This window comes from Paralichthys olivaceus, chromosome 19 (assembly GCF_024713975.1).
Source record: "Paralichthys olivaceus isolate ysfri-2021 chromosome 19, ASM2471397v2, whole genome shotgun sequence".
Classification (NCBI taxonomy): domain Eukaryota; kingdom Metazoa; phylum Chordata; class Actinopteri; order Pleuronectiformes; family Paralichthyidae; genus Paralichthys; species Paralichthys olivaceus.
In genome coordinates, this window is record NC_091111.1 from 13676553 (window position 1) to 13700343 (window position 23791).

Consider the following 23791-nt stretch of genomic DNA (forward strand, 5'->3'; position numbering starts at 1 on the left):
TGTATTTTCCCGGCTATAATTCCCATTACATGGAGAAAATGTCCGCCAAACGGTTTACTTTGAAGGTCACCAGCGGAATGTACATATGCGTACTCTGTCTAGCTTCACGCTGTCCCGAGCTGCTGGAAGGACGGGGGAGAAATGGCTGACACCATAGCTGACACAAGAAGGCTCTTCTCCAAGCCTCAGAACCTAAATGACGCGTATGGACCCCCGAGTAACTTCCTAGAGATCGACGTGATCAAGCCCGAGACCATCGGGGTGGGCAGGGGCAGACACACCACGTATGAAGTGAAACTGAAGGTGAGCTAGTTGCTAATGACGTTAGCTTGCGAGCTAGCTACCTGAGCTAGCCGCCGTATTCCAGCCCTCAGAGCAAGTGAACATTACTCGACACCGAGTTTGTCACAGTCACGAAGAAGCGGGTGTTTGAACTGAGTCGATGGTGGAATATGTGAATGCGTAGTTAAGAACAGCGAGGGTCACATGTGACGCAAGGTAGCATTAGCTAGCTAGCAGGCTAGTGACCCTCGTCAGTTTTAACAGTGGTTAGCTACCTGATACCGAGTTAACGTCAGAGGAGACGAAGTTATGAGTCTATATACTAGCTAATAGGTAAAATGACTGCAGGGGGATAATGCTAACAACTACAGCTACGTTTCTAGTATGAGCTATGATGCTAACAGGCTGTTTCCTATCGCGCTGCTTTAGGAGGGACTTTGTTTACATTAGTGATTTCCCCTCTGTGTCCTGGACAGTGCAGCTGTTTGATCGCTTCATATAGGAGACATGGCTACTAGTGAACTGGACTTAGATAACCTCTGTGGCCAGATAGATAAACACTTTAAAATAAACTGTAAAGTCTTCCTGCACAGTTCAAAGTTGTCCTCAGGCCACACCCCACCCACTGACGGTAAAGAATAGATAACAGCTTGTTCACACTAAATGATCAACTTCACATGAAAGTAGGTCTGTGTGTCTCTGCTCCTTCTTTCTTTCACACATCACACTAATACTACACTGGTGTGTGGTTTTCTAAGTATGTTTCCTCTTTCCTGGTTTGACTGATCCCTCATCGAAAGTCATATAAAGGGGAACAGAAGTCACCAAGTCAGCTTCTCTACAAGTGTAGACAGGATGCAGGATGCTCCCTTGTCCTCTCTGCACGCCTGCCTACCCCCCACCTACACATATTTCCTTCCTCCTACGATGGCCGGCAGAACATGCAGAGTTGCACAAATGCCTTTCTTCTCATGGAAGTTTCTGCCATTCACTGGTAAACAACTTGGTAGTTGGTCAAAATGCTTATGAGAAGAATTGACGAAAGATAGTTGTGTAAATGCTTGTGGAATAGGACATGTTAGGTCATTGTCCTGCACTGTCCATAAAAATGGCACTATTGAGCATTCAGTGAGGAGACAGTCCTAGTTATTGCAAAACACAGTTCCTGTATCATTTTTTTTTTTAATTCAAAGTGGAGGCTAAGTCATCTTAAAAATCATGTTAGACCACTTTTAACAAGTGCAGCCACTGAGTTTCAGTAAATTAACACAGAATATGATTATGCAAAATATGCAAAATCTCCTCTCAAGGCCGACATATCCACTTGTCTCGGAGCTTACGACCACATCACATGGTCTTCATCAGAGGATGAGTTTGCTCAGTTTTCATCAACCTTTGAATTGAACCTTGGACCCAGAGTGTATTTGTTTTTAACCACTGTTTCTAATGTCAGGAATGCATAGTTTAAACAACACTTGGTATAAAAGTATGATCAGCCTTCTAACTTTATACAGAACCACAAGACAGTTAGGTTCAGTATACACTGAAGAAAACCATCAGCATAATCAGCATTTTTTTCAGAAGAATATTTTCCGTTCACATATTTTTGTCAACTTGTCTGTCACCACGTACTGTTTTGCATTACTTCAGCCATTCCAGGACTCTATATTATGCATTTTTAATGTGCGAGCTGCACTGCGAGTCGGAAACTGTCAGTCACTAGGCTCATCTGATTGCCTCATCTCTTATCTCTAAATTGTCATTTCAGTTGACTGACACCCCTGTAGTTAGTGGTCTTGCGTATTTAGATTGGTTGTAGCAGCTCTCAAGTATTAATAGTTTCCCTTTACCTTAAAGAAATGGGCTGCGGGAAGAGAAGCGGTCTCCAGGCATTAGTATTGAATATAAGGCTACTGTACTTGATTAGCGTGTAATAATTAGCATATGCGTGTAATCAGCATTATTGTGCACCTCATAGCCCTGTGTGACCCTGCTTTGCATAAGACCACAGAAGAAGCGGTGCATCCCTCACTTCCCAACAAACGTGGTGTCAACTTTGCTTTGCTTCTCTCTTGCTCCTTTCTTCAGGTTTCTTTAGAAGCGTTTTTACTCCATCGCCAGCATTTTAATAGCATCAGCCGCAATTCCCAGAATGAGAATGCACAGCGTCTTTGTTATTCTTTGTTTTTTTGTTACCATTGTGCTTATGATATTCAGGCCTAAATTTATTTCTTATCTAATTTTGCTTTACCGTTTCTGTTTATGACTTTTTCCCTTGTCCTCTGTTCTCAGTGATGTTCCGCTATCCGTCCGAAATTGAGAGAGCCCTTGTGGCCGCACTGAGACCGTCTCCCTAATCCCCTCATTGATAGAAGAGAAGAATAAAACAGGCCAGGGTGTGGGGGAGCTGGAGTGTTTATTCCCCTTCCTTACTCCACACCCCCCACCCATGGGAGGGCAGAAAGCCTACCCCTCACCAGCCTTCATCCCATTGCCCACTTATCCCATTTCACTCCCAGCTGTGTGCAGTCAGTTGTCTGGTTCATAGTGTGTTTACCATCATTTCTATAACTGAATGTGCTTAACTGTGCAGCACAGCCTCATTCTGTCGGTGATATTGTAATATTTCCTCAGTTTACACATTTGGAAATGGCTTGTGACTCATTGGTAGTTTTTTTGTATGTTCATCAAGTTGGTGTGGAAACTAATTGTATAATGACTGGATTATCATGTGAGAAGCCAACTGTTTTCTGTGTGGCAGGTTACACAGTCATTTGTTGACAGCCAGTCTTGCACCCGGCATTTTAAATCAATGGGATCAATCTACTTCTTTCAGTCAGGTTTTTTTTTTTTTTTTTTCGGAAGAGGTGGAAGCTAAGTTCATAGTGAAAGGAGGCGGATATCTCATTTTGCCTGAGCGGACTTATAATGTCCAGGGTCATGTTGAAACAATGTTTTTTTGTTCTCATCAAAATCCCTTCATTTAAGTGCAGCTTCTGAAACTGTAGAGGTGTTTTGCACATGTTCCTAATGGTTCCTAAAGTTATTCAGCAGAGTCCTATCATATCGCCTTAATGGTTTTTTGTGGTTGTAACAGGTTTGAGAGGAACCCTTCAAGCAGCGTAGTGCATTTGGACCCTTTGTAAACAGGGGGTTGGAGTTAGTGTCTATGTGAGATCGAGAGGGGGTGAGGAAGGGGGCTTCGGGTATTATCAAAATTTCTTGTCCTTAGTTGGTTCCCAACTCATCCAGAGAGCACATTCAGGGGAGTGAACTTTGGGATCTCACTTTGTTTATGGATAGGAGTACATAAAAGGCCTCTTATAGCTCTGTCTCTCACTCTCACTCAGTCTTCTACCCCTCCTCTTCTCTACTCCCATAGCTTCTCCCTCTCTCTTTCTTTCTCTTTTCCATTTGGGCATTAGGGTGGGGGTCCTTTGGTCATTAATAAAATGGAGAGAGAGATGGGGAGTGGGTGTATGTGTTGGGGGGGGGGGGGGGCGCTTGTCAGGCACAGTCAAGTGTAATCCAAAGTCTACAGCATCCTCTTCGACAACTATTTTAATGGAAATGGGGAACATATTGTATCAAGGCTACCATATCCTACTTGAAATGACAGTATCAAAAGTGGGAGTTGATACTATGGCAACAAAGCAGCTTTTTGCCAGCTCTGCGAGTCTAGGCTGTCAGGCCACAGGGGCCGGCAAGCAAGGGAACGAGTGAGAGAGTACACGGAGAGGCGAGAGCAAAGGAACCATAGCCTTAATGCTTTTGTTCCATGTCTTTTTTTGTCTCCCCCGTTTGGAATATGATGCAATGAGATGGTATTATGTTGCCATTTTTAATGCTGTTATACTGAAAGGGGAGTATATGGGAGGGGTAAGAAGGGGGCATGGGGGAGGTTTAGGATGCGCACTCTCAAACTTGACTTAATCCATCCTGCTAAAAGCTAATGCATGGTGGCCTTGAACTGTTCTCTCAGGAGATGAGTGATCTTTGTCCCCTCTCTCCGTCTTTCTGTCTCGCTGTTTTTAAGGGTTCTGCCTCTTTTCAACCCATTTTCAATAAGCCTAAGGTATTGTGTCCCTCACATTATGAATCACTGGCTCTTCCATGAAGCGTAGATTGCACCTTGTACACACAAAATGGAAATTAAAGGTAGGAGGTGTACTTTGAAAGATCAGCATCTAGCTTTATGCTCTTTTCTGGATACAGGATTTTTTTTCTTTCAAACCTGCTTTTAAATATTTCCCATGTTGTGTTTATTAGGCTTTTCATTTTTATACTTCCGCTAACTTCACTTTCATACACCCTCTTTTTATTCTGTCTCTCAGAAAGTGAGAGAGGCAAAGTGTGCCTTTTTAGACAATTAATGAAATGCTAAGACGAGGCTGGGCTGGGCTGGTCCCATGTCCCAATCACTGCAGGGGCCAGTAAGTTGAGACACCCGGGCCCTAACCTCTAACCAGCCATGAAGAGAACAGAGGCCAGGGGAAACCTGATCTTTGACTCGTAGAGCTCTCACGCACCGACTTTTTCTGTGTGTGTGAGAGAGAAAGGGAGATTGAGACCTCTCATTTTTCAGTTCTGTCATTTTCGTTCCTCCCCTTGTCCTGCAAGGCCAATCTCTTAATCACAGGGTTTGAGAGGGTGAGAGGATTGAAAGGCCAGGTGACTTTCTTCCCTTACACTCGCCCTGCTAACCTCATTGTCTGGAGATGGCTCCACTGTGGGTACAAACAAGCTCTGAATGCTTTGGGCTATTATATTTACGTTGCTAACTAGATGACTTCACACCTGTTCACGTCTACCGTGTGTACGTCAGTGTTTGGTTGTGCACAGTTAAGTGTTTTCTGTGTGCGCATGATGGGATTAGAGTCACGGCGGTGGCAGATTACCTGTAACTGTGATCTGTTGTGGTGGGGATTAACTTTGTGGCGCTCCATGCTGTGAGGTAACATGACGCAGCAGGGACAGAGCGCGGTGAGAGGAGAGTGAAGTTAATTCTAGAGCAGTGGGGCGATAAAGCTAAAATAATCCACTTCTCCTGTGACCTGAGAAAGAGGAGGAGTGAGGGGCTCATTGACAACTTCACCTGGAAAGAATTTGAAATTAGTGGGGTGTGTGAGTTGGGGTGATACAGGAAAAACTCGGTGGGAAAGAGGGAGTGGCAGAGACAATTTAAGTGAGTTTACAGGCACCTATTGTATCTCCCATTATCATAACTGTCATCTAAACCCAGCTATATCAACTGCGTTAAGGATTTCATCAAAGAACATATTGAAAGAGCTATGTTGTAACAATATTAGAATTAACGTCTTGCATGCTGTAAAGTCTGGCTTCTGTATGTGCTTTGATCTCATGCAGGCCCCACAAAGGTCACGGAATGAACTGGTTGCAAAATGGTTTGTTTGTTTAAAAAGCAGCTAATGTGGTCGGGGGGAAAAACAGTAATGGTGTCACACACAAGCAGGAATTGAACATATTTATCTTTGCTTAAAAACAAAGCACGTTAAAACAAGAAAATAACCTTATGACATATGGTGTTATCAGAGAGTTATCATAGAGGAAACCTAAATTTTATTGCAATTCATATAATGGAACATGAAAAGGTTTCAGATGGAAACGTAACCTGTGGAGCCAACATCTGAAGTTTTTGAACCAATTCCATAAAAAAGTTTTCCCCCACGGTTTTCTCTGACTAACCCTCATTCCTGAATGAGATTTTGGACCATTAAAGGCATCTGTACAGTGTAATGCAATCCAGTACAACAGCTGCTCCACATATTTCTACCTACTATTGCCAGTTTTTGTTGGCCTATCACAGATTGTATGTTTAAGACTGAGGTCTTAGTGTTGGTGTTGTACAGGAGTATGGAACAGTGTTATCTTTATAAAGGTAGTATTTATGACCACTGATTTATGACTTATTGAATTATTCCCATTTGTGACATTTATTTTTCAGTTGAACAAGATATCACAATCATCATTATGAGATTTTTATTTTATTTTAAGTTTTTACTCTTTCACATTTTCTGGAGACGGAGGAGAAGACCGGAGCCGAGAGGGAAAATATAAATTCCTGTCAGATTTTCTGCCCTTGAGTCTCCTCTCAAGGGCAGAAAATCTGACTTATTATCACAGAGCAGGGGAAATAAAGAGAGAAAAAACTGAAAGGGAGAGGCCATGAGAGCGTAAAGACCACTCCTGCTCTCCTCCCTCCTCAATTAATCCTGCACAGACCAGATGAAGCTCCCAACCTCTCCACTTTTTCTTTTCTTCCTTTAAGCCTTTTTTTTTGCTTATCCATTTACTCAGCCTTCTAGTTAACTCTCCATCCCCTTTACTGCACACGGTCATCTGCTCATCGATCAGTCTGCTGTTCAAACTGTATTCGTGCTGCACCTACTTGCTCGGTTGCCTTGCTCTTGTGATTCCTCCTCCTCCCGTGAATTCTGACCTTCTCCGAATGTGGCCCGCCAATGAAATGCTCATTCATTCTCTCCTTGTTTGTACATTGTCATGGGATGGCCATGTGCCGCCAGGACTAGTGAAGAGGTTTGGCATTGTGCTGTAATGTGCTGTTTGCTTCAGTGTTCTCTGTCAATGTCGAAACATCTCCTCTTTTTAATATGAAATTCGCTCTCGAGTGCTTGTCAACAGCAACTTAGAATTATGCACACATCTGTGCACTGGTATACACGAACGCACAGAGGAAGAAAAAAATTGCAAAAAAACCTTCTCGGTGCAATAGACCTTGGTGAGCAAAACATAAGTGAACTTTGCCTGAAGGCCAGTTTAAATTTTTCTATTCAGTTTGGCTCAATTTGAAGGAGTCTTTGTTTTATTTTCTCTCCTCATTCCTTCATTTTTATAAAGTCAGAGTAGATACCACAAGGCTACCTTAAACCAATTCAATAAGAAATTAACTTTCTCTTCATGTTTGCACAATCTCTCATGGCAGCGATCATTATGCTCTTTTCACTGTTGGCACACAGAGTACAACCTGTGAGTTAGTTTGTCGTTGTTAAAATCCTCCTATGGAACATGTTTAAATGTGTTTATGACCAATGCTAAGTTCCTGGGTGAAACTAAACCATATGGTGGTTTTACTAATAACAAACTTTCTTTTAATAACTCAAGGTGTATGTTCAGGTGTTCCAGTGTACCTGAAGTCCTGTTTTCTGTGCTTTAGGGTAGCATGGTGTTACCCTAAAGATTTTTTAGTATTGATTAAGCCATCAATTCTTTTATCAATAAATAGTTTGGATTCAATTTTTTCAGGAAAGAAATCTTTGTAAGGATTTGTTTGTGTTTTATTCTGAAGGTTGGTACAAAAAGAGACAAGCATTCTGAGCTTTCACTATTTTCAAGATTAAACGATTTACTAATGAAAAATAGTAGCCATATTAATAAATAATAAGCACAATGCCTTACAGTGCATGTAGAAAACTGTACCAGCTGAACTTGGATTCATTGAAATCTTTATGTAACTCAACTTTCTGAGCTTTACTTTGTGCCTTAAAGAAAATCTGATTTCTTCAATTCATGTAACTGCTACAATGGTTTAAAAAGAATTCCTTTGTAAATGAAGGCAGCTGTTAACGGTTTGCCACTTTTGTGTGTGTGTGTGTTTGTGTGTTCACAGACCAACCTACCAATCTTCAAGCTGAAGGAGTCTTGTGTTCGGAGGCGATACAGTGACTTTGAGTGGCTCAGAGCGGAGCTGGAGAGGGAGAGCAAGGTGAGACTTTGAGGGTAACTTGACACAAAGCCTCTCAAGTACTTGGTTTATCAAATCATTACATAGCATGGGCCGTTTCTGCTCTGCACTTGATCAGGGAGTGAGCTGTTGAAAGATCTTCAGGGCCATATACATTTTTCAAGGAAGGTTTTAAGTTTGACCACATGATGCAGGCTCGCTTTCAGGTTGTTTTACTGTTTAATAAATTGCTTGTTTAACTGCTACTCTGTGATTTCCCGTGTTTGCTCTCTTGTCATAGGTGGTCGTCCCTCCTCTCCCAGGAAAAGCTCTTTTACGGCAGTTTCCGTTTCGAGGAGATAATGGGATATTTGATGACCTCTTCATTGAGGAGCGAAGACAGGGTTTGGAGCAGTTTCTCAACAAGTAAGCCTTTCCACATCTTCTGTCTCTCTCCGATGTTCCACTACTTTGCCACAAGGTCAAAACAATTTACTCATTACAATTTTTGTCTCTTTGTACTTGCTGTCGTCCAACGCTTGTTCCTTAGCAATGTCTTATTTTAACTCTCAAGAACAATGAAACACTTTTCAATAAGTAGATTCAACTTTTCCACTTCTCCTCATATTGTTAACAAACTGAACCCACAGAGACGAGCAGTTTTTTTTTCCTCACTATCCTCCTTAATTCTCTTTTTTAATTACGTCGGAAAAGGATAAGAATACCCAAAGAGGACTCAAGTGCACACCCCAGAACATAATTTTTCCCACATTTGTTTTATTGTTGATGTGTAATTTATGATAATTGCAGCTCAAATTACAGCGCCTGGTTCCATGGGATGGTGTGTGCACCTCTGCTTATTTTTGATCCAGCATGTCCTCGTTTTCAGCTGCAGAACAATAAAAGTTACAGTCTGACTGTAATTATTTGCTTTGATTGCAGTCTTGGCCATTATCTTGGTTTCATGTGCAAATGCATCAATGTTTCCTGGTGGAATATTAAGTGTGCAAAGACAGTTGAGAAAATTAAAATCCATAAATATGTTTTTTAAAGAAGATGAGAAAGTGCTGGCAATTAAGACCCCCCCCCCCTTTCCTCCAATGAATGAATAACTGTTGTTGATCATAGCATTGTTCAGACGTAATACTGGCCAACATGGCTGGCAGCATTGTTTGAACGTGTGATTGAGAGCATTGTGAAGAAGAAATCTTTTAGGAACGGTAAACACGACTGTCGCTGTGAAGAAAGTGAGTACAAGAAGAATAACCGTCAGTTTTCTGATTAGCCTCAAATGTAGAGTAATTCATGCTTCAGATAGAAAAAGAAGGGCTTACCCCTCCCCACTTCCAAAAGCAAGCAAGGCCCATCAGATTTTCACATTCTTCTTCTGCACCTTGTCCTCAATGTCAACTGCAGATCTCCAAAACCTATTAAATAGAGTTGGTTTTTCCGATGATTACCCCGGTATCTGGCCCGTCGGTTCCTGCCTGAGCTGCTTAATTTCACTGAAATATTTCCATTTAGAGGTCATACGTGCAATGTCATCATGTTGATCTGTTCTGGATAAAATGAGATGTTTGAGGCTCTCAGGTGCACGGGCTCATGCACATTAAGCTCATGTGCGTCATCTGAAGGGACATCAAGGGAAACCCAATGTCATCTTGGCTTTAACTGTATTCTCGAAATGTAGCCATAATATACAGCTGTAATACAGATTAATTTCATTAATTTCAATAAATCGTACTTGGATATATATAATTCATTTTGGGGGAAAAACACAAATACCTTTCAGCAGTATTCCTCAAAACTGTGATTTCTCATGTCAGAGTTAATGGGTCGAGTTTCTTTGGGATCTTAATTGAAATTGAAACTTCCTTCTTGTTTATTGAAGGTGACAGAAAAAAAACTTCTATTATAGTAAAGTTAAAAAGCTTGTGACCACAACCACACATCCATATCCACAAACCAATATCTGTTAAATACAACAGGTCAGTATGTACTGCATAGTCAGTCTTCAGTTGTGATATGAGGACTGGTTATGCTGTTTCTTTACTGTTAACATAACACATATTGATTTTTGTGATTATCTCACAGATGAATACCAAGATATTCTCCAGCTAAAGATCCTTTTACTCGTCATCCTCTCTCTCTCACACCATGTTTCCATTCTAAAGCTGTGGCACAAATCCATACTCACACTATTTCTACACTGGTTTTGTGTGTACTGGGTTTACATTGTAAAAGTTACTAATTGTAGTTTGCGCTGGTTAATTAAATAAAACATATATGTGCATGTTAGTGAAACAGCTCTGGCAAGTATTTTGAGTTCTTGTTTATGTGTAACAATCATGGACGATGAAGATTAGTATATATTACATACTTTATACAGTATGGTATGGATGTCAATAACTCAACAACTGAACTGGCAATAATGTCCACATTACAATGTTCTGTCTTTATAAGAAGAAGAAGAATAAAAGAGAAAGGTTTCATTGTGCAGTGAGGATTTTGTGGGATTCAACCATAAGAATATGAGGGAAATGTTTGTTTACTTTTCAGCATATCTTTGAAATACATTTTTATGGAAAATTTAATATCTTACCTTCAACTTAGAAAATGTAACTTGTGTTCACTGCTCTCCATAACTCCATTATACACATGTAGATATACTGAATACTCTCACATGTTCATACACTTATCACTTGAAATATCCCCTCATATCCTTCACATTACAAAGGATTCCTGAATTAATCCTGCTTCAAACCTGCCCTTTGCTCTTGTGTGTGTTACAGAGTGGCCGGTCACCCTTTAGCCCAGAACGAACGATGCCTGCACATGTTTCTACAGGACGAGTCTTTGGACAAGAACTACACCCCATCCAAAATCAGACAAGCCTGAAATGAAAAAGAAAAAAAGATGGCTCTGCTTGGCCTGGTCTGGCTCGACCCCGCTCGGCTCAGCCTGGCCCGACAACCCAAAGCTCTCTTCACTGCTTCAGGTTTCTCTCAGACAATAAACATTTCAAAGACAACTTCCCCTCCTCGCGTCCCCCAAAATAATATAATTCACTGCCTCTTTTAGTTAAATTCGTGACCCTGATCGGTGTTTGTTTTCACTTTTTAATTGGAGTCAAGAATGTTCTACACATTAACTGTGGTTCAAAGTAATTTATAGTAATTTCTCTTTATGTCTGGAAATGCCACTAACATGGATATATTATGTATTTATCATTTAGCTATGTCTTGAATATATTCATTTATATAGTAACATTGAATAAGACTTCTATGTATGCAATGCTCCTGTAAAGACCCACATTTCCCATCGTATATATCCAATACACCATAACAAGCAACTAAACACTCACATATATGTGATGGGCCTTGACACTTAGTTGATCCACCCTTAAAAAGGAAGCACGTTTGTGTGTGTATATCAACCAGCACCTGCCCAGTTATCACGAGGATTTTCGAGCAGGAAAGATTTAATTTACACAGAGGGAACTGCAGTATTTCTACGGGCTATATGCATTTTGAGATTTGTATACTGCTGTGCCATTTTTCTTTATTTTGAAGATTTTCCAATAAAATAGGTGAAATGTCTCCACGTAGAAGTACATTTGTTGATTCGGACTGTCGACCCATCCACATTTGATTGTCAAGTTGTGGCAGCCATTATATCTAATATTAACTTTGCTTATACATTTATTTTTCAATAAACACATCATCTACTCTTTCTATTACAAAGAGGTTTCAGACCTATGACTAAAATTTGTTACACCTGCCCTGAGTTTTGAGTTAATAATAGTTTGAACTGCTTGCAAAGGGAATCAACAACACTCAAAAGTACAGGTACAGAAATGCCTTAATTAAGTCAACTCATGTTTGATGTATGATTAACAGCTATGAACTCCTTTATTTTGCAGATCTTTGGTGCTTCTGTTTGCTTAAACATGTCCGTCCATTATAATATATATTTTTAAATAGATTTGTCACCTTGTAGCTTATAGAAATGAAGACTGTTGGTTCATGCAGTGACATGTATGCAGATGTTAACATCTGACTTCCAATTGGACACAAACCGCTTCATGTTTTCTATTAGAAGAGGTGAAGTTCTGTGTTTAGAGCCCGATCAAACACATGAATGATAATGTTTAATGGATAAATTAATGGGATATAGATTAATTTCTGATTTAACTAATAAGAGAAACTCATATAGTGACTTGATTACTCATGTAATGATACACTAACTCATTAAATCAACAGTTGAAAATTAGTTATACATTACTGAAGAAATTTGAAACAACTGGGAAATAAATTGAAATTGTATGAAACAATGTACACCAAATTAAATCCTTGATGAGGAACACTACTATTCACAAGAACATGAAGTGCAAACCTGCTTTGTAACTGCAGCTGATCGTTTCTATATCTACATCATACGAAAACAGTTTACTTCAGTGTATTTTATTCTCTTGGTTACAACTCTAAACAGTTATAACTCTTATGTATTTACAACAGAATAAAAACATCACAGGTCACAAAAACATCCCCAAGTGCTGATTTTTTTTCACCCAGTGTTAGTGTCTAACTTCACAAAGTCGACCTAAACAGTTTAATGTTGCGCCTCAAACGGGACACACCGACACAAACATGGACAGTTACCACTTAAATACAAACATCTTCAGATTAATGTACTTTTACACTCAGGTGTGGGGTGGGGGGGGGGGGCCTTTGAAAAGTCTTTGCCCCCTCTGCCTCCTTAAAAATTGAGTTGCCACCTCCTCATCGATGCCCCCGTGCGTTTGGTTTCAGCACCGGATCGAGGGACAGCGACTCACATCCCCCCCTCCTCCTCCTCCTCCCCCCCCCCCCCCCCCACCCCCCCATTACGCATGCGCCATCTTTTTTTTTTTTTTTTTTTTTTTGGTTTCCTCCAGTGGGACTGAACACAGCAATAAAAGATGTAATTGGTCATCAAGCTCATTGGTCTCACAGACACTCGAAAAACGTCGTAATATATAACAATTCTTTGTCAGACAGGTGCTCTCCAGAGTCTTCAGGCCGTATTTCAACTGTAGCTTTCAGTTTCATAAAGTCACTTCTATCATGAACATTACAGGCTAATCCTTAGCTAGACTGTAAACTGGCTACTTGGTGAATTCCAGCTTGTGTTGCAGTCTTTGTTTCAATGGAGCCTATGTTTTTTTTAAATATAGCCAAAGAGATTTTGTGCTTAGCAAAAAAAAAAAAAAATCAACCCATGGTTACATCTGCTAGGATTTGTCATTCTGTCGACTGCTGGGTGAGTCTCTGCATGGGCCTTCGGCTCAGCTGTTTTCCATGCGCACTGGACAAATGGCGAGAAATTCATATATCGCTGGACTTGTACATGTCGGAGAGGAGCCTGGTGATGGGGACGTTCCCGATGGTCTTCTTGAAGAACACCTCCTCTATGGTGGTCGGGTTGACGGAGCGCAGCGCCGGCAGGAGCAGGAGCAGCTTACCGAAGCGACAGGGCTGAGTCGGGTACCTGCAACACATCACCGGGGTAAGACAAAGAAAAAAAAAACACTGTCTCCGAGCCTCTGTGTGCAGAAGCAGCGTCTCCAGTTAACTCACATCTGTGCCAATATACTGCCAATTAAATAACATGGTTCAACTGTTGCACCTGCATGTGCAAAATTACAGGAAGCCGCAGCGCCTTATCTCCTAATTAACTTTATAATGAACGTATATAGGCTGGGCTGTTGCATGCAGGGAGACGGTGCCACGTGTGAGTAGATCCTCACTGGTTCATCGCGTCTCCTGTATCTCACCTGGTGTGAATGTAGCTGTTGAGAGTGAGCTGCGCCTCGTCCTGTAGCGCAGCGATGGCGCTGGCGTTGCGGAAACTTCTTAACTCGGTGTTGCCATGCGTGGGAACTGAAAGACAAGAGGCAGGATTTTAAAAAGGTGCTGTTGTGTCGCATAAATAAAGCCACGAGGTTTAATTAGCCACTCGAACTTCTGCTGTTGTTCGATTCCCTCGGCAGGTTTTGGTTTAGACAGAAAGGGAATGTGGCTCCAGAAATAATGATGGTTTCCATTATGAGCCTTTAAGTTTAATGACAGTGCTGTACTATAATAATGACACTCACCAGCTTTGAATGTCACGATACATTTTAAACAGGCGAACTCCGTTGCATCCAGACGCATCTGCCTGAATCGGGTGACCACCTCTTGAAGTGCTTGAATCTCAGATATGATTTTATTCATCCGCTGAGACTCTGTGTTTTCAGTGTTCATTCCTATTAATACAAATAGAAACGGGTCATTACGCAGGATAAATGTGCATCCACTGACTCTTCTAGATGATAGACCATGAGGCTGGTCGTTGCCTGTAACCAGATGAGAGTCTCGTATACGCACCAGAAACAGCGAGAAGAGTTGTGGAGTCCACAGGAATGGCCCACTGCGCGATGCCAAGAACAAATAGTTCCCTCCATGCGTCCTCCAGCAGAATCAGCTGTGAAGAAAAAGAATGTCAGGGTTAAAAACTACATTGAAAAGCAGAATCAAGCATTGGTTTGATTTTAAGTACAGTATAACCCGTGCGTAAAACCGGTTGGATTCCATATTACGCACAGCGCTGTTCGTTTGGTCAGGCCTGTGAAAGGCCCCTGGCTTCCATCATCCTACATCAAATCGACTATAGTTCAATCATAGACCCAAAAGGAGACCAAATCGAACGAATCTTTTTCTTGGCTGATGGCCGAAAAGAAAACTACGGATCAGTTCTAAACTCTTAAACTTCTCATCAGCCCTTCAACCCTCAGTGTACCTGGTCGGATAAAGGCAGCGTGGAGAATGCGGGGACACTTTTCGCCCACTTGATGCTCATGAAGAGGAGGCGCGCCGCCGACTCGCACACGGACTCCGTCGCCACCTCGTACAGATACATGGGGGTCCCGTTGACTTCGTGGGGATACTGGAGGAATAGAAATATCATCACTTTCATCTGTATCATCGTGCAGCAGCTCGTGTGATAATGAAACTGCAATTCAGTGAATTGCTGCATATTCAACGCTGATCAAACTCAAAGCCCCAGCAGCAGGTTTTTATAATTATTAGTGTTGCTTGTGGTGGATTTATGCGGAGAAATCTACCCTAATTGGCGGATTTGTGGCTCTTAGCAGGCTGCTAAATCGGAACAAGAATTTCAACTTCTCACCCTTATCCAAAAAAAACTGTAATCCTATAATAACATTTGGGAATAATACAAATATCAATGGCATATCATAAACTATTAAGGACTTGTATATTCAGATAATTCTAGGTTTTAAAAATGACATTAAAAAGCCAGTAGAAGCCGAAGATTGATCCATGATTTCTATTTATAAGAGATTGTCAACAAACGAACTCTTGAGAGTAAAGAAGAACATACACATCCAAGGAGAAAAACAGAACTAAATAACTTTTAAGCCATCCCAAAAATGTCGCCTACCTTCGGGGTGGGCTGTGCCAGACCCACGATGGCCTGTCTCTCTGGCGTGGTGGCCACGGTGCTCATCTCCAGGTTGTGAGGTTCCAGTTGCGTGACCGTGGTGAAGAAGGGAGGGCCGGGCAAAGAGGAGCCCGTGAAATGGGTCGACGATCCGTTCACCTCTTTGTGGCCCCGGAAATATAGGGCAACCTGTTTGCGGATGGTGGACGTCCGGGGGCCTCTCTCGTGCTGGACGGCTGTGAAACGGGACACAAACGTTTAGCACATGAGCGGAGGAAAGGCCTCTGCAGGAGTAGTGACTTGTTTGTCTAAATTTTACAAGTAGTGCATTTATTTCCAAACTATTCCTTCAATAATACAAACTCAAAGTGCAAATGTTTGTAATTGAAAAAACAATTCTCTTTAATCAGTGCTTCCACTGAGCATGAAAATCCCTCAACAAGTAAATACTTTGTAATTATCACTTTTCAGCCTGGATCATTAATGCACTTGTCCCACCTCCAGTCCAAACACCGCTGCATGGCGTGTGTATGGCCAACGTGATAATTCAATTATGCCCATTTACCGTCTTTATTCATGTTCACTTCCAGACACTTCTTCAAGCGGCACGCTCTGCACTGGTTTCTGTGAGTTTTGTCTACGGGACAACCTCCCTGTGCAGAGAGAGGGAGAGAGAGAGAGAGAGAGAGAGGGGGTTTATAGCTTCCAAGCGTCGTGCTATTATCTGCCTGGGAGGCCAATCTGCAGGTGAAAGATCGTGCTATTATCGTGTAGTTATCGACTACACCCCTGCGGCTCCAGTGCGGTCTGATCCCGCGGGATAAGTACTCCATCCCGCCCTCTGCTGCCTAAATCCTCGCCTTCGAGTCATCACATTAGATTGGATTACACCTGATATGTTACAGCAGCGAGGTGTTTAGCCCGACGCTTAATGGCCCCAGGCGTGACACAATTAGTCTCATCAAGAGAGACTTCACACATGCGCCACGAGAGTAAAGCAAACAGAAACATCTGTGCGTAAAATCCAACATCTCGTGCGTAAAGCGTCATGTGTTTTGCATGAGCCTTGGAGCCAGAGCATCCATATCTCCCTGGAGATTAATGCAGTGCTTGTTGCTTGGATATCATTTGGTAGTTGTAAGATCAACTAGACGCACTGGTGATGATGCTCTCTTGGTTTGATTTTTAATGTGGGTCTTTTTTGAATTCACTATGATCGCCTGTAAATAATAATAAAAGGGAAATAATCAAATATACACCCACATATACAACCAGTTTGGGCAAACTTTAAAATAAATATAACATGAGGATATATGACTTGAATAAATTGTGCGGAGGCCTCACCTGGGAGCCAGATTTACACACGTAAGTCCTGTTTCTGCGGATGCTCCTCTTGAAGAATCCCGAGCAGCCGTCACAGGCGTAAACACCGTAGTGTTTCCCTGAGCTGCGGTCGCCGCACACTTTGCATGGGATGTCCAGAATCCGACCTGGGGACGGCCCGTATTTCAGTTAAATGAATTATCAAGCACTGCGACTACACTCAGCTCAATTTCAAACGAATACAATTGAATGGCAACTTGTCATTATTGCTTCTTTATGGAGACAAAAAAAAAAACGTAACATTGCAAGGAACGTCTTTGACACCAAACTGTTGAGAAAATCGTGCTTGCTTTTGCAATTCACTCCTGCAAAAAAATTGAAGTTAGTTTTGCAGTTGTTCCATTTGTTGATTTACAGTAAAATCCCCCAGATGCACTTGTTTTGACACCCTGGTGGAGATGAGGACCAGTCGTCGTGCAAAGGACTTGTTTTTGTCGGACAACCCACAAAACACACACACACACACAAAACACACACACACACACACACACACACACACTGGACTTCGCCCCACGCCTCGTTCGACCATGGGAATTCACTGCGCACATTTCAAGAATAAAGTCCGGTGGGAAGCGTCATATCTGAGCTCTCTAAGACAATAGCCCGAGGGCGCACAATGGAGACATTAGGGGAAAGTGTTAACTTAATGATTTTCCCCCATTGAACCTCGTCTGACTGCCTGGATCTCGACAAGCTGCCAACTCCCCTTCATAATGGGACTCGACAGCTGCTTTATCCCGCAGGTCTATAGGCCCCAGGATTAGGGAGTGACACTGCACCATGAGAATAATGCGCACCAACTCGTTTCACCAACTCAAATGAAGTGTATGTAAATCGACCCGGTGTAGATGAAAAAATGAGAATTTTTTGTGTGAAGATTTGTATTCAAATCTATTAAAAAGAAGTATATTTGTATGCATATGAGGGAGGCTTTTTTTTATTCTGGAGGGAAAAGCCGTCTATGTAATTACACTGACGTTTTGCCACCTGCTCATTGATTCACCAGTGACCCGTCAAAAAGGGTGGCATGGGAATAACTACTCAGCAGCAAAAACAATGACTTCAGGGGAGAGTTATAGTGCTTCAAATGGCAGATTACGAAGAATCACAAGGCCATGTATAGGCTTTCATGTGCAGGCCACAGCCGTGTAATTGCTATAAGATGGAGGAAGACAACTTTATATGTTGTATTTATGTCTTTGGGGGTTAGAATGAAAGAGAATTCCCTGTTGGAAGTTTTTCTCAGTCACAAGAATTACAAATATTACAAGAGCGACGTCCTCATTTCGAGTCTAAAGCTCAGATACATCAACAACCAACTGGAAATATCTTGAATACATAACTGTACTGATCAGAGTCACTTGTTGACTGGATTATATTAAACAAACCACGTTGGTTTCATTTGCACACACTCACACAATAAAACTTCCGGGCGTGATTAAATGGAAATTAAACTAAATGGTGCAGAAACCTCATCAACAAAAAAAGTGCAAACAAAATGTAAAACCATGTTTGGTGCAGAGTCGGTTAAATAAAATGACGCACGGTTATGTTGTGTAAGGGGGGAAATGTATTTAACTTCCCGCTGTGGGGGTCCAATTCGTCCCCATTGTGTGCAGTAATTGCTTGAAGATATATGGCATATTCCATTAACGTAATCACCATCAAGGCGAGAACCTGCTGAAAGAACTGGAAATTAAGTTTTATACTGAGACAAGGAAATGTTCCTCACACTGACCACCCATAATGACATGGAGCTGTAATGTTGTGGGGCCAGTTGTTGTATTATAATCTAATTTAATGGTTAAAACTTAGAAGAAATTTAACTTTTTTTAACTTGAATATCACATTTTTTGAATGTTGTAAAAGATGCAGAAAGAAACACGTGCGTAAATGGAAGAGAAAACGTCCTTTCTTTTAAAACAACACAATTATTTAAGGCCTTACATTATGTGAGATTTCATTTGAATTAATTATGAGGCCTTGCAGAGAGATAATTGTTAATACTAAGAAAAAAACGACACCCAGTGTATTTTAACCCAACACATAAGCCACTATAGACATCCTTCAAAATCACAAGGGAATCTTAAAAGGTTGAATTTAAAAACGTCGAGTGGCACTGGTGTGTTTAAGTGCAGACGCCTGTATGTGGGCACAATTACGCATTTACAGACACATTTATTGTTGAATATATTTGTTTTAAATGAATTAAATGGCAACATATACGAGAAGAATCTCCTGTGGACATCTTGAAATCAAATTAAAAGTAAAATGTCCTCCGGATCACCATTATAATTAGTCTTTACGGAAAATGAAATTACAGGCAACAAGTGTCATCAAGTGGGAAGCAAATGAAACAATTGAAGAGGATAATTCGGAGCACGGACGCACTTTATTATTTTTCTTATATACAAAAAAAGCTACTTAATCAAAAACGTGTTTATTTAAATTTCAACCAAGTCGCTTCTGGCACGAGTTTATGTGCGTGTGTGTGTGTGAGTGAGTGTGAAAATGAGTGTGTGCGCCACACGGGGAAAGAAACAGCCATTCTCTACACGGATCACTACTCCGTTTTTGAACGAACACGAGGAATGAATCTATTTAGAAAAGTAATAAAGCTCTGATGACACGAGAGTAAGAGTTGGATCCACGTGCAGCAGCTTTATGTTGACTTTATTTAGAGAAAGGCCTTTTTACAAACTACACTCTGCTGCAGCTCAGTGTTCTGCAGGAGCGTCAGGGAACACAGAGGCGACACTTACTTGATTTGACGTTCAGAATATCCAAACAGCCACTTGTTGAGACGGCGGGTTTGCTCATCATGGATACTCGACTGTATTTAAAAACAAAAACAGCTCGGGATGAAAAAGGAAAATCCTCTTTCTCTCTTCAAAACACTTTTCTTTCAATTCTTCAGCAGCAGCGACGAGATCGGCGCGTCCAAGTCCCGCAGTTGCTCAACTTGACAAGAGTTTATTTCCGATCGACGAGCCCGAATGAAGATACTCGATGGTGCATGGTATCAGGCAGTCTTCGCTTCCGATGTACGCGGACTTATGACGGGAGGAGAGGCGGAGTGCAGCCCCGCAAGACAGAGGCGGATCAACGGCGACCACAGAGCTCCAGCTCGGTGCGCAACAGCCGGTGCATAAAAGTTAAGAGATGGAGAGGCTGTGCCTGGAGCGCGTCTGACCAACCCGGAGCAGGGAAGAGTTAAAAAAGAAAGAAAAAAAAACAGATTTCTGATATCTTGGCGGATGGAAACTTTTTAAAAACCAAGACACGATGTGACTTTGTGGTGCGAGTCCCCCAAATAAGCCTCGGTAATATCTGTGAGAAGTGTCAGGGGAAGGCTGGAGGGTGGAGATCTCCACTTCCTTCATCCACTTGGCTTTCTACTCCAAACTCCAGCCTGACGTCACTGGCGTGTGCGCGTGTGTGACTGGTGGTGTGAATGCGTGTGCAGGAGATGTGAAGTGTCTTGCTCATTGATCCAGAGGAGGAGAGAAAAAACACGTGTTGCACATATTTTCTGCAGCATTCTGAATTTGCGTTTACTCCATATGTATTAATGTGAATATCTCCAAGAGGTTCTTAGACGTTAATCTGTGTCACAGCCGTGTTTTATACGGAAGCTCAGAAACAATCACGTCCAGTTCCATTAAGATTAAAGAGTGAAGTATAGAATATAGACACTGATCATTCAGAAGTGTCAACAGGTAGAAAAACAGCAGATCTCATGTTAAAGTTAAACTGGATCTTTGTCACATTATCATAATACATTCTAAATAACTGATTCCATCAAACTATTACAATTCATTTTGTTAATGTAGAAATTTTTTGAAAGCCTTTTAAGATTCACTGATAAATTAGTTTTGAATATGTTGCTGCTGTTTCAAGTGTGGAAGTAACAAACTATTTAAAATATATGATGTAGTTTTCCACTATAACTCTTATTACTCTTTCTCCTATTTTCAACATTATAGATGAACCACATTAAATAAATATATAAATAATAACTTACAACAAACTATAAATACATAAACAGCCAATCCAACGATCATAATAACAACATCTCAAAATAACATTTAACTTACTGTAGTGGAATTGTCTTGATATTGTTATTTTATCTTTAACAGTTTCATACATAACTCCACATTGCACTGATCACTCGCATTTAATAGTATGATAGTATAATTTGTATACGTTTTTAATAAATGTATATTAAACTCCACTATCCCCTCAACGAACTTTTTACACTTCTTTGGTGCATTTTACTGTCAACACAATTTATTTTTACAATTTTAATCTAAATCAAATAAAATATCTAAACTTCTTCTTCTTCTTTTTCTAATTCTTCTTCTTCTTATTCATTCAAGTTTTCTGAAACTCGTGCGTATACAGGTTTTGGTTTCCCCTCCGCCCTCTCCACCCTCTGCACACCTCCCTGCACCCCCTGCCTGTAGCCGGTGACCGGGAGCTGGACACACCGTGGTGGGTGCGCACCGTGTTCGGCTGTCCGGAGGCCGCAGGCCGCGCGCACTGACACTCTGACCTTGACAGCTTGCTGCGCTTTCGCCGGGTAACTCCAGAAATCCATATTCTGTTTTTAATTGTGTTCATTCCCACGGTACACTGAAGGCCATATGGACGCACAAAGTGTCGATTTAAGCGGACAGGGGCGAGGCGGAGAGGCGTAGTTAATTGCAATTAGCCATTGTTGTGTCTTTCAACCTGCCCTTTAGCTGAGCAGCTCCGGCTGGAGACTAACAAGCCTGAAGAGAAATCACTATGATATTCCTTTTGATTTTCCTGCAGAGCCACAGAAAGCCTTCCCGGGTTTTTTATCTTCTATAAATAGTCCGCACAATAAAGGCTTCAATGCACCTTTATTATGAACAGTACTTCCCCGACTTCATCTATTTTTTAAAGGATTAGCTCTTCGTAGGTAACCACCGTCTGTGATTCATTTGCAGAATGTGACACAGTAAAAGTCCCGAAAACCAGACATGACTTGACTGAATTAAAAACTCTAGAAATCACGTTTCCATTCTCACCGATCAATAACATTTTCGCAGTAATTTCTGAAGTGTGTGTGTGTGTGTGTGTGTGTGTGTGTGTGTGTGTGTGTGTGTGTGTGTGTGTGTGTGTGTGTGTGTGTGTGTGTGTGTGTGTGTGCCCGCATGTGTGTGGGTGGCTGCCGGTGTGGGTGAATGGTGAATGTGTGACATAATCTCCTTAACTCGTCCTAATCCTCGTCATTCACTGATAGCCTTTACACAAATATAACCAACATCATGGTTGCCGGGGTTGCCTCTTTCACTTTTTTTGTATTAGTGACTCTGTTCTCCTCCAGCAGTCAATGAAATGACGCTGACAAAGGGGGCAGTGGATTGTGTATCTGTTTTTTTATGGGTGGGGGACTCTGCATCAGTATGCGGATACTTGACGCCTTATAGGATCGACTTTAACAACTAGAAACAAGTGAGTCCAACAAAAGTCACTGCAAAGTAGCACAGAAAGATCATATGAGTAAAAAGCCTTAAAAAAACAATTAAACCAGGTGTAAATGGGGACGTTGTCCTGTTTTACGCACGTTTACGCACGACTTGATTTGAGTTTTTCTCCCTTGGGTCATGTGACAAAATCAGAACTCTACTCGTTTAATACATCAATTTAAAATATAAAAAATCACTTTTTGATTGACAGTGGATTTCAGATTGTTGCTGCTGTGGGTAATCATCGACAGCCTGTGCGCCATAGTTGAACCATCTTTTTACGCACTGCTATCACTTGTTGTGCAGGCCTCTATAACCAACCAGGCGTAAAGCAATTGGCTTTCGGGAGAAGTCACTAAGCTCCAGAGAGCAAATAATGGGGAGCAAATAATCAAGGAGACTAAAGGCCCACACTCTTTAAAATGACCGGGGGGATCATTGTCAGTCATCTTACAGCCGCACTGCTGGTGTCAGCAGAAGATCGTCTCAACTGTAAAGCAGTGATGAGAGATACAGTCACTACAGTGTGATGAGCGTTGGGATTCAAGGTGACACAGAAAACTTCTTCAACATGTCAACAGGCCTGTCTGAGCTAATATTAATACTCAATAGTGTTGAATTTGATTTTGAAAATAAGAGTAAAATACAGAGCCTGGTTTCAGCACCAAGGACAGTTCTAGCCCAGAAGTCAGTAAACACCTGTTTGTTTGTGAAGTCTGGATTTTATAATGTGACGTATACACCTGACACTGATTTCATGATTGCAATTAACCTTTTCATCTTTACTTGACAATCTAATCTCATCTTTTTCTCGTCGGCACTTTCAACCTGTGACTGATTCTAATCCACTAACTGCTCTGATCCTGACAATCACACAGACACGGTGAGAATTAAGCCAATCAGGATGCAGCATTGTGTTTGTTCTTTAACTTTATAAACAGATATATTGACACCACTTTCCAATAAATCACTTTTTGTTAATTGTTTTCACCGGCTGCATTAATAGGTAATCAACTCAGTAATGCCTCATTGACTGGGTTGCCAGGTTGTTCAAAGAAATCCCCCAGTGGGTGTTTATCCTCTAGCAGAATCCTTGACAGTTTCCGCTCAGCAAAACCTGAAGAAAACCTGAAAACGTTATTTCCACGAATAACTAAAGTCTTGAGAGCTTATTATAAAGTGTAGAGCCCACACATAGTTTCATACCTCAGACGAGAAAGAGTCAAAGCTGGCAACCTAAATGCTGTCCTCCCCATAGACCTATAACTAAGACTTACCTGTAAATGACCTGTTAACAATTATCAATTCCATAAGCAACATCTGATTATCCCTTTACATAGGGTGAACATACAGAAAAATCAAATATGCAGAATTAAGGTGAATTAATTTCTTACGCTCTATAGTTGCAGCCTGTATTTGAAATCATTTGTGGACACTTTAGCTA

General features: G+C 41.4%; 2 protein-coding genes across 2 annotated transcripts; one reads left to right on the plus strand and one right to left on the minus strand.

The window, feature by feature from the left end:
- Positions 1–65: 65 nt before the first annotated feature.
- snx3 (sorting nexin 3) lies at positions 66–11727 on the plus strand. Its single transcript, XM_020097688.2, has 4 exons — positions 66–303; positions 7931–8026; positions 8286–8410; positions 10777–11727. The coding sequence occupies exons 1-4, from the start codon at positions 142–144 to the stop codon at positions 10880–10882; spliced, it is 489 nt and encodes a 162-aa protein (XP_019953247.1). The 5' UTR covers positions 66–141; the 3' UTR covers positions 10883–11727.
- A 1486-nt stretch (positions 11728–13213) lies between these two features.
- Positions 13214–19819, minus strand: nr2e1 (nuclear receptor subfamily 2, group E, member 1). Its single transcript, XM_020097687.2, has 9 exons — positions 19612–19819; positions 16811–16956; positions 16032–16119; positions 15467–15702; positions 14804–14950; positions 14392–14488; positions 14121–14270; positions 13800–13905; positions 13214–13513 (listed from the first exon to the last, which is right to left on the minus strand). Exons 1-9 carry the CDS (start codon positions 19670–19672, stop codon positions 13351–13353), a joined length of 1194 nt encoding a protein of 397 aa, XP_019953246.1. The 5' UTR covers positions 19673–19819; the 3' UTR covers positions 13214–13350.
- Positions 19820–23791: the final 3972 nt, after the last annotated feature.

Coding starts and splice junctions, on each gene's coding strand:
- snx3 (XM_020097688.2), top strand. CDS start 142: ATGGCTGACACCATAGCTGACACAAGAAGGCTCTTCTCCAAGCCTCAG. Junction 304..7,930: donor CGTATGAAGTGAAACTGAAG/GTGAGCTAGTTG, acceptor GTGTGTTCACAG/ACCAACCTACCAATCTTCAA. Junction 8,411..10,776: donor TTGGAGCAGTTTCTCAACAA/GTAAGCCTTTCC, acceptor TGTGTGTTACAG/AGTGGCCGGTCACCCTTTAG.
- nr2e1 (XM_020097687.2), bottom strand. CDS start 19,672: ATGATGAGCAAACCCGCCGTCTCAACAAGTGGCTGTTTGGATATTCTG. Junction 16,120..16,810: donor TGTGTAAATCTGGCTCCCAG/GTGAGGCCTCCG, acceptor CTCTCTGCACAG/GGAGGTTGTCCCGTAGACAA. Junction 13,906..14,120: donor TATCGTGACATTCAAAGCTG/GTGAGTGTCATT, acceptor CTTGTCTTTCAG/TTCCCACGCATGGCAACACC.